Consider the following 11176-nt stretch of genomic DNA (forward strand, 5'->3'; position numbering starts at 1 on the left):
CATAAGGGTTGTTTATGTCCGACGGCTAACGTCAGCCGTCGGACATAACAGCTGTCGGGCCCATCAGTCGACCGGTAAAACGGTTGACATTTCTTATGTCCGATGGGCGGGTTCGGCCATCGGAGATTACTTATGTCCGACGGCAGTCGTCGAACATAACACTATTTCCGACCTCTTATCTCCGACGGCTAGAAACCATTGGACATAACCTACTGCCGTCGGACATAAGCTATGTCCGACGGTGTAAAGCTTATGTCTGATGGCTTTGGTCGTCGAAAGTTGATTCGTTTACTGTAGTGACAATGATTCATCATATATGTGATAGTTGATTCTAGCACACATTTGATTTGCGTCTGTGTTTGCTGTTAAATCTAGGTACGTCATGCCCGTAGGAGAACAAGCGAAAAAGCACTTGGGTTGCATCCGCACGTAGTTATAATATAATAATGAGATAACATATAGGAAGGTCATGGCGTGATGTTCGATTTCGTTTGGAAACATATCGATTGTCTCGAGATACGAAAACAACGTACGTAAGAACGTTTGGAAATACTTGCTGGGCGCTGGCTAGCTGTCGCGTTTACATGACCTTGACATCAAGCTCATCACATGGTGGAGCTGGTACCACGGATACTCGACACCAACCAGTTTATCCCATCCAAAGAGTTTTTTTTAATATATTCATTTAGGAGCCGTTTGGTTAGACCAAATATAACGCGATCCAATTACACCTGTAAACCGATACCCATACAACCGTTTGTTTTCTGTAATAAATACCCTGTTATCAAATACAACTTCATTCAATTTCTAAGTAAACAAATACCGTGCGTCCCTCTCCGTAATCTTCTCCCACACGTCTGTGTGTCCCTCTCCATGCGTTCCTCTTCTCACGCAGCCTCTCCTCGCGCCACCACCTACCATCGCGCCACCACTTGCCATCGCGCCGCCACCTTCCCTCTCCCTCTCACCGGTGAGCCTCCTCTCTCTCCCTCCCTCTCCCTCTCATCGGGTACGCCACCGTTTGTTTCTCCACGCGGACGCGCCGCACCACCAGCCTCCCGCCTGCCACGTGGACGGACGCGTCGTCGGCTGCTTCGCGCCGCCCGACAAGGCCGGCAGCGTCGACCTCGACTTCCTCGAGCCTCTCGACGAAGGGCTCGGCCACTCCTTCGACTTCCTTGCGATGCAGCTCCGAAACCCTCTCTCCCTCCTTTCTCTCCCTCCCTCTCCCTCTCATCCTAACCTCCTGCGATGTAGCTCCACGGTGACGAGCCCCGCCACCCCGCGCCTACCGCCGACGAGCAGTGCCACTCCGTGCTAGGTCTATTCAACAACAGGCAGAACAGACACCTCTCCAACACCCCAGATCTTCTATTCAAGAACTTGCTCCAGGCTAGAGGTAATCTACTCGTATCCGTCTGATCTATTAAACAAAATACCTGCAGTGTGCATCCATACAGATTATCAGTTTTGTCTGTGCGAGCTGTGAACAAATAATTATCAGTTTTGTCTGGGCGAGCTATTGTTTACACGAGTACAGTAGGGACTAGGGAGCCGATGAACAGCTAGTATAATTATCAGAACAACTAGTATAATTATCAGAATACCTACTGATAATAGTATAATTATCAGAACAGCTAGTATAATTATCACATTTGTAAGTTTAGTCACTAGTTTGATTTTTCTAATATGATTTTTCTACACTATCCTTGAACAACAGTATGACCCATCTTCCTTTATCTACACGAACGCGGAAGAGAAATTTGACACTTAGAAATGTAACATTTGCCATTATGCTTATGTATTATTATATCTTGGCTTTATTAGTATTATCACATAAGTGGAAGAGTTGGAAGATAGAAAGGAGGATAAAGATTAAAGAACTTAGAAGTCAATGTATGTACCATCTAATCTGTGAGAGCAATGTTAAGTGTATAAATGACCTTCGCATCGATAGGAAAATATTTCATATATTGTGTGAGATGCTTAGAGATGTTGGTGGTTTGAGGGGTACAAGAAATGCACCATTGGAATAGATAGTAGCCGCATTCTTACACACACTGGCTCATCATGTGAAGAATAGAACAATAGGGGGTTTCTTCTTAAGGAGTGGTGAGACAGTGAGCAGAAACTTCAATGCATGCCTCCTAGCAGTATTGAAGCTTCACCAATTGCTCCTTAAGAAACCAGAACCTATACCTGAGGGCTGCACAGACTTTAGGTGGAAGCACTTCAAGGTACCAAACTTGTCAATAGAAATCTATCTACTAGATTATACTAATAGGTGAAAAATATTAATACTATTTGTTATTTGGATTATAATAGAGTTGCTTGGGTGCATTGGATGGCACACATGTAAAGGTGATTGTCCCAACTAAGCTGAAGGGGAGATATAGGTCAAGAAAAAGAGAAATTGTGACAAATGTGTTGGGTGTTTGTGCACCTGGCATGTAGTTTATATATGTCTTACCTGGTTGGGAGGGTTCTGCACATGACAGGCGTGTGCTTCGAGATGCCATCTCGACACCGGATGGATTACGTGTCCCTCAAGGCGAGGTCTGTCCCTTCATATTGAAAAAAAACAATTATTTACACATAGTTATTGGTGTTAAACTTATACTTTCTTTTTTCCATGTTAAGGTTGCTATTATCTTGTTGATGCTGGTTACACAAATGCAAATGGTTTCTTAGCACCATATCGAGGACAGAGGTATCATCTAGGAGGTTTCACTACTCAAAACCCACCACATAGTGCTAAGGAGTACTTCAACTTGTGTCGTGCTAGAGCTAGGAATATTGTTGAGAGGGCATTTGGAAGGCTCAAGGGTCGGTGTGGAATTTTAAGGTCTCCATCATTTTTTTCTAGTCAAGACTCAAAGTCAAATTATAATGGCATGTGCCCTCTTGCACAACTTAATTTTGCAAAATATGTCTAGAGACCCATTTTAAAATGATGAGGAGCCAGCTATGGATGCATCATTTGATGTTATGCATGGAGAAATCAGTGAACCAAAATTTATCACAGGTGTCTCAACATCTAATGAATGGACTGATTTCCGCAATAATCTTGCTCAGGGGATGTATAATAGATATAGAGCTAGGTCTAATAACTAAGGTTTGTACCTTTTGTCTTTGATGTTATTCATTATTTTTGGCATGTTGCTTATACTTTCATAAATACTTCTTTTAGGACATGAACCAATCAGAGAGCTCAAGTGTTGCTCGGGGAAGAGGGAAAACAAAAGGATCTGGACTTATTATGAGGATGAGGAGTTAATTAAAGCACTATATGAGATATCTTTTGATCCAAAGTGGAAAAGTGAGGGAGGTTTTAAGAATGGGTATTGTTATGTTCTAGAAAATGAACTCAAAGCAAGGCTACCAGGGTGTGGTCTCAGTGCTATTCCACACATTGAGTCTAGAGTGAGGCATTTTAGGACCAAGTATGGTGCTATTGAGGTCATGCTTGCTAAGAGTGGTTTTAATTGGGATGACAACAGAAAAATGGTGCAATGTGAGAAACATCAATATGAAGCCCATTGTAAGGTAACAACATCTCCTACCTTTGTTTCTGAATATACTGCATAGGTTCATACACAATTTAGTCTACTGTATTATTGATGAAAAGTTTGTTTCTTTGTAGGATAATCCTGATGCAAAGGGACTTTATGGTGTTGCATTTCCATATTTTGATACCTTGGCTGCTATATATGGCAAGGACATAGCTACTGGAGAAGGGGCCGAGGGGCTTGGTGAGGCTATAACTAACATGGAGAAAGAAATAGCTATGGGAGAAGATTGTCCAGTAGTGGAAGAGGATATGATTTCTATGGATACACCACAACGGTCTATGGATAATAGGAACTCAGATCATTCAACTTCATCGAGCAGCAAAAGAAGGAAGAAACACAAAGATAGTATGTCAAGTGACCCATTCTTGGATCTAGCAAGTGGAATCCGTGGTGATCTTAACAAAGCCTCACAACACTTTGGAAGGATGGCAGAAGTGATGGAGATGGAAGCAAAAAAGGATCAAATGCAAGAGTTACAAGAGAAGTCTGTTGTTGAGTTGACTAGACTTGGTTTTGGGGGTAGTGAACTCCTCAAAGCCGCTACTATTTTTGTGAAGGTCCATAATCAGATGACGATGCTTTTCACGCTTCCTGAGACTCTTAGGAGAGAATTCATCCTCAACATGATTGCAGATAATAACTAGTTGAATTTTAGAATTAATCTCTTATACTAGTTGATGCATGTACTCATGTTTATAGACCTGTATGTTCTCATGTTTATAGACGTGTATGCACTCCCAAATGATCTTGTATGTACTCATGTTTATAGACCTATATCCTTTCTTCAGATGAAGCTCAAAGGAAGTGACTTGTCAAATTATCAATGAAGAATGTCAGGAGCATTTGGTGAAGAGTGATTGGCATATGAACTTCTGGAAGTTGAATTTTCAAGACGTTTGAAGTCCTAAGACATTTCTAGATCATGAAAATTATGAATTCTTAAGACTAGCTTTATTGCCTGGCTGTGTTGTTAACTGTGTGTGAAAATAAACTGTTGTTTGAAACCTATTATGTTTGCTAGCACAAAGCTGGTAGTTTTATTTGATGTTCAGCAAGACAAATAAAGCTGCTAACTTTATTGGTTGTTTGTGTTGTCAACTGTTTGTGAAAATAACCAGTATAAAGTTGTTGTTTAGAACATGTTATTTGTGCTAGCACAAAGCTGCTAGCTTTATTTCTGTTCAGCAAGACATGTACATGAACCTCTGCAGCTGAAGTTGGCTTCGATCGCTAGGCTTATGTGTGGCTGCTAGGCTTCATTACCTCCAGGACCATCCAAACAGCATAAAGGGAATGGAAACCGTTACCATATTTTTCCAAACACTTGACGCTTTTCATTTGAATGGTAGTAGATACCGCTCTTATTTGATTACATTAAAGTTACCATTACAACCACTCAACCAAACGCCACCTTAGTTGGACCACACAACATATCTAATAAACATTGCTTGAAGAATCGGGTAGTGGACAAATGAACATTAACATATCATTGTTTCAGCTGCAAATATTAGCCATAAACTCCCGCGATATGTAACCAGGTTGAATAAACTCTCATTTTAACTCATCGTGTAGGATGTTGACTCGACATCTCAATAGTTTGCCAACAACCTATTTGTGTTCGAAGATGGTGCACATAACTTAAATGATTATCCTCCAATATAGTTTCATTTGCATGGTCTTTGTAGTTTTATTTGTGCATGAAACTTGGTAGTATGGGTTGGTATTGTATGGATGTGGTAACATACTGAGAACTTTACATTGTATGACTACGTAATTGGTACAATTTATGTTCTACGAATATTGACATGGATTTGTGACATATTGTGGAAGTTTTATTGTATACTGTGAGAATTTTTTGATATATATTCTATTATGCGATATTTGTTATTTTTGTGACATATATTACATTGTGAAACATGCATAGAAAAAAATAACAATTCTGTGTGTATGTGATAGGCTTATTTACGACAACCAGACTAAAACCATTTTATATAAGCCTAACTATTTAATTACTGGCAACGACTGCTATGCAAGCAGTCTTTCTGTGCAAGCGTGCAAGCAAACCATCTAATCCATTAGATCGTGATCCAACCGTAGGTCACATTTAACACTTAAACCCTTCCACCACCAGCTCAATAATCTTTATAAAAACCCCCCTAACAAACCATGGTTGTATCTGTGGTTGGATCATAATCTAATGGATCGGATGATTTGCTTGCACGCTTGCACGGAAGGACTGCTTGCATAACAGTCGTTGCCTTACTAAAACAGTCATAAAAAACTTGAGTTCTTTAAGAAGTTTTTAGAAGCAGATATAAATAAGCAAACCTTATTTACAATGGTATTAATCCGGTCAACATAAAATATCGAATAGATCCATGTAAAGTATTTATTTTCGATGACTAGCAAACTAAATATGCATATTTACAATGCTTTATTAGTGATGGTATAAAATCTACGTAGGTAAATCAAAAACTAACATAAATAATTATTTATATCATGGTTAGGTTTTATTTACAATGGTTTTAGGCCGATACAGTTTCACCAGTTTCGACGGAAAGGGATGGTGCGCTAGCCATTTGGGTGGGGGCACTGGTGGGGGATTAGCTACAGCATGCAATGGTGTCTGTGTCATACTTGATTTTGTTTGGATGGTTTAACGAGTACTAGCTGATCGATTGGTTGTGTATTATTGAAGCACGTTTGGAAATATACTGAAAAACGACCTATACTGGCTAGGTGTCGCGTTCTCACACGTGAGTTGCCGTGCATGCACATAGATCCAGCTATCGATACTAGCTTATACTAGCTGTCGCTAGCTTCCTCTCATGCATCCGCACGCTGGTAGCTGCGAGCAGCACTTGCGCGCCGAATATTTTTTTTTTTGGACTTGGCAGCAAATGAACGAGATAGACATTGTTTGATATGATCATTTAGTTGGACCTCACAATACATATCTGATAAACATTATTGCTAGAACCGTAGTAGGCAAACTAGGGATTATTGCAGCCACAGAACAATCGTAATCTGGTTGGGTCCTACTATAGAGAATGGGGCTTTCGTATAATTATTCCTGTTGGACACGTGACCTGGTCCCGTAATCTGGTTGTGTCCTACGACCAGGGCTCTATCTTGTGTAGAACATTTTTATCTTTCTATATGTTATTCGAGGTACCGTTTGCTTGCACGAGTACACCACGTCACAACTGAAAAAGTCTAATTATATATGAAAACTTCTTCAACCTCTATCTTTGATTTACCTGCTAAAATATTTGTATCAAGGACTCAAAACCTTTCTGTCCATATAGTCAAAAAAAATTATACATCTATATCTTCCAAGTTATATACAAAAACATTTGTGTATAGGGTTAAAAGCCATCTAAATAATATATTAAAAAGTTTATACATTTCGATATTTTAAAGATCAATATCAAGGTACTAATTTATGTCCATAGCACAAAAACATTAAGGACATATTTGACCACAATATTTTTTAAAATCATGGTTTTATACTACTATACTTTGCAATTATCATGACAATATTATAGTTTTGGTTAGCTCTAACAATACCATGATTTGGAGAAACATTATTTGGATATATCATTTGTACACTAGTACAGAGAAGTTCTATAGTGGCGGTTGTAAACCTATTTATAGTGGCGTTTTTCGTAACCGCCAGTGCTAGGGGCCAGTAGAAATCATCATTTTTACAGGCGGGTAACTGAGGACCGCCAGTGAAAATCGATTTTCACTGGCGGTCGGCTTAATAAAACCGCCAGTGAAAATCGATTTTCACTGGCGGTCGACGTAATAAAACCGCCAGTGCAAATCGTTTCCAGGAAACATAAAACATATTTTAAAAATAGTTAAAAAAAATTTATTGTTATTAGGCCCACCCCACCCACCCGTCTCCGTCGAAGTCGCAAGTCGCGGCATTTTTCGCGCGCTACGCGGTTGTTAATATTCGAACCGTCGACCTCACCCTCGCGCGTACCCTCCCCTACCACTCCGTCTATGACATGTCTTGTGTCTAGTTTGTAGTTGTTTTCTCCACATATTACAACCATTTGAGTGTAAATTGCTTATTTGAGACTCTAAACGAATTCAAATAAAAAAGTTGTCAACTACAAAGATAAATAACTTTTAAAGTTCTACAACTTTTATTTTGACACTTTTTTCATCCGAGGTAGTTTGCAAAATTTGAATTTTAAATTTGACATACTTAGATTCAATTTTTGAGAACCGAAATGAGTTCAAACAAAAAAGTTGTCAACTACAAAGTTTCATAACTTTTAGAGATCTACAACTTTTATTTTGGTGGTTTTGTCATACGAGGCCGTTTGAAAAACTCGAAAAATTAAGGATAAAAATGATTTCTAGTGGCGGTTCCTTAAGAAAACCGCCACTAGAAATCGTATTTCTAGTGGCGGTTCCTTAAGAAAACCGCCACTACAAATCATGGATTTCTACTAGCGGTTTTCTTAAGGAACCGCCAGTAGAAATACGATTTCTAGTGGCGGTTTTCTTAAGGAACCGCCACTAGAAATAACACAGTCGGTGGATAACCGAAACCGCCAGTAAAAATATATCGTCCCCGCAGGCTTTGAGCCTTTTTGTACTAGTGGTAAACAATGGTATTTAGGCAAAAGCTAGCCATGCAACGAAAAACTTTAGATAAAGTGGATGCTGGAATATGTCTCTAATTCCTTTTATATATTTGGAATATGACTTGGAATATGCTTTCCTGTACCTCTATAAATATAGGTCCTCCCTGTAACTTGTACTCTGCGGTTGATAGTGGATCTGATTCCTCGTGGTTTTTTTCCTCCATATTGGAGGGGATTTTTCCACGTAAATCTTCGTTTTATTTCCTAACAAGTGGTATCAAAGCTAGGGTGACACATTGTTTTTATCCACATTGTGGCTGCCGCCGCCACCGAGTTTTGCCTTTGTCGATCTACAGTAGTCGCCGCTCCGAACTTCAACAAATCAGTTTGTCGCGCCGCTGTGATCCATGTCCGGATCTGCGTCGTCACTGGATTCTTCCCCAGGCTCATCAGTGGTTGCGCTAGTTCATCGTCGACACACATGATGTCTCTGTCGGTGAGGAATCATGTTGAATCACCTGCTCATTTGCATTCGTGTGCAAGCGACGTGTACTGGTTTTGTGTGTTAGGTGCTTGATCGATCTGCAACAGCTCTCAACGAGGGAGTCACACCCACGTGCACCTGCTGTGGTGGATTCTTGGTGGATTCTCTCACCGAAGAACAAGGACGTTATCATTTCTCTTGTTTCCAAGCACCTTGGCATTAGTCCATCACAAGTTCTCAAGTAAGTGTGCACACGTGAATTAAGCCATTATTATCAGTAAGTTTGGTTTTTTGCTAGGTGCACCAAGGAGACAAGATATCTAGCTAACCCATCAGATTGATCACGGTTTTTTGTTCTTCGATTTCGTTGACTTCGGAATTTTTTATCTCACATTATGTCGACTAAATTTGATATTCCGAAGTTTGATAGCATAATTAGTTTTGGTATTTGGCAGATTCAGATGAAGGCTGTTCTTACCCAGTTGGTTGTTCAAAAGGCATTGCAGATGCGACCTGCTGACATGAATGATGAAAAGTGGCAAGATATTGATAAGAGAGCTTTGTTCGCCATACAACTCAGTTTATCTTTTCATGTTCTGCGTGAAGTAATGCATGAAAAATTCGTAGCAACATTGTGGAAGAAATTAGAGAAGCTGTATATGACCAAGAGTCTTACAAACAAGCTACGTCTCAAGGAGTGTATTTACACTATTCGCATGTCAGAAAGTACATCTATGCAGTCACCTCTTAATGAATTTAATTCAATTATTGTGGACCTTGAGAGTCTTGATGTGAAGATAAGACAATTTTGTTGGTAGTCTCATTGCCCCTTCTTTAAAGCATTTTAAGAAAATTATGCTTTATGGTAATCATACTTCACTGTCCTTTGAGAATGTTAAGTCAAATTTGTTGTCCAAGGAAAAAATTGATGTTTATTCTCGTTCTGAACCCAAAAGTGAAGGTTTAATTGTTCGAGGATCTAGAGATCATAAATCCAACCTTTATTGCCGTTATTGCAGAAACAATACTAATCATATTTCTCAGTGCCTCAAAGTGAGAAATAAAGAGGAGAGAAAGAAAAAAGAATTGGATAAGTCTTCTGCTAAGCCAGTTTTGCTGAAACTTTGGATAGTGGAGAAGCTCTGTTTGTTGCCTCTGTTGAAAAGTGTTCTTCTTGGGTTCTCAATTTCGCTTGCACTTTTCATATTTGTTCGCATAGAGATTGGTTTTCTGATTATGTGCAGTCTCATGCTAGTGAGATTGTTATTGGAGATGGATCCACATGTGAGATTATCAGAATCGGCTCTATTTATATTTAAATTCATGATGGCAGTTTTAAGAAACTTATCAATGTCCGTTTTGTTCCTAAATTGAAGAGAAATATTATTTCTTTGAGCACTTTAGAAGCAATTGGATTCAATTTTGTTGCTATTGATGATATTCTTAAGGTTTCTCATGGCAATCGTATTATCTTGAATCGCAACCGTTTAAATAATCTCTATTACTTGCAATGTTCAACAGTTGATGTTGAAGCTGTTTGTATTGCGTTCCAGGAGAGAAGTTATTTTGATGGTACGAAGCTGTGCTCCAGTTCCAAGTCTAATGATTCCTTAGACTTGATTGATATTCAAATTTAGCATCCTAGTGGTGTTTGGTAAATAGTTCTATGGATTTAGAGTTAAGGGGAGATTTGTTGGAATATGCCTCTAATTCTTTTTATATATTTTTAATATGCCTTGGAATATGCTTTTCTGTACGCTTATAAATATATGCCCTCCCTGTAACTTATACTTTGCAGTTGATAGTGGATCTGTTTCCTCGTGGTTGTTTACTCCTCCATATTGGAGAGGATTATTCCACGTAAATCTTTGTGTCTATTTTATTTCCAAACAGTACTTTGCTTCAGTACCTAAATTTTATATTAAATAACTTCCTGCACCGCAATCTTTTAACCTAATTATCAACACTTTGTATTAGAAATATAAAAAAACTTACACCAGATCTATGCTAGAGTCTAGGGAGCCAACTAATAAAATATATAAATCACGCACTGCAATAAAACAAAGAGATAACATGCAGGAAGCGATAGAGCTATTTGGAATATATAGGACGGAGTATTATTGAAGCATGCACGTTTGGAAATACTTGCTGGCTAGCTGTCACGTTCCGGTACTAGCTAGCTATCGCTAGCCCTTCGTCATATACAACTTTAGCGTCCTGTGGTTTATATCGAGAGGACAAAAAAACATAACACTGACACGAAGCCTATCACATGGACATGGTGGAGCTGGTACCACGGGTACCAAACCCAGCCGGCACTACCAACATATCCCACGCGCGATATATTCATTTAGTTGACCTCACAATATATATATATATATATATATATATATATATATATATATATATATATATATATATATATATATATATATATATATATATATATATATATATATATCAGGAGCCCTGAGCTTCTAATAACTAGAGGAAGTCCAGGTTGGACGGTGCAA

The 11176-nt window shown here is 39.0% G+C and overlaps 1 protein-coding gene and 1 long non-coding RNA gene across 7 annotated transcripts; both read left to right on the forward strand.

Annotated features, from left to right (window-relative positions):
• Positions 1-803: 803 nt before the first annotated feature.
• Positions 804-4656, forward strand: LOC100217008 (uncharacterized). 6 transcript variants are annotated; one of them, XM_035964588.1, is made up of 7 exons: positions 860-970; positions 1258-1399; positions 2084-2237; positions 2326-2556; positions 2641-3115; positions 3191-3546; positions 3644-4656. In XM_035964588.1, the coding sequence occupies exons 6-7, from the start codon at positions 3463-3465 to the stop codon at positions 4214-4216; spliced, it is 657 nt and encodes a 218-aa protein (XP_035820481.1). In that variant the 5' UTR covers positions 860-970; positions 1258-1399; positions 2084-2237; positions 2326-2556; positions 2641-3115; positions 3191-3462; the 3' UTR covers positions 4217-4656. The 6 variants fall into 6 exon arrangements, with proteins under 6 accessions (XP_035820483.1, XP_035820484.1, XP_035820486.1 ...); XM_035964590.1 differs by having other exon boundaries at positions 804-2237; positions 2641-2710; positions 2786-3115; XM_035964591.1 differs by having other exon boundaries at positions 804-2237; positions 2641-2710.
• Positions 4657-8359: 3703 nt separating this feature from the next.
• LOC103646780 (uncharacterized) lies at positions 8360-9480 on the forward strand. The gene is made up of 2 exons (XR_562440.3): positions 8360-8904; positions 9119-9480. It is a non-coding gene; the product is annotated as an uncharacterized lncRNA (long non-coding RNA).
• Positions 9481-11176: the final 1696 nt, after the last annotated feature.

The sequence above is a fragment of the Zea mays genome, chromosome 2 (assembly GCF_902167145.1).
Source record: "Zea mays cultivar B73 chromosome 2, Zm-B73-REFERENCE-NAM-5.0, whole genome shotgun sequence".
Taxonomy (NCBI): Eukaryota; Viridiplantae; Streptophyta; class Magnoliopsida; order Poales; family Poaceae; genus Zea; species Zea mays.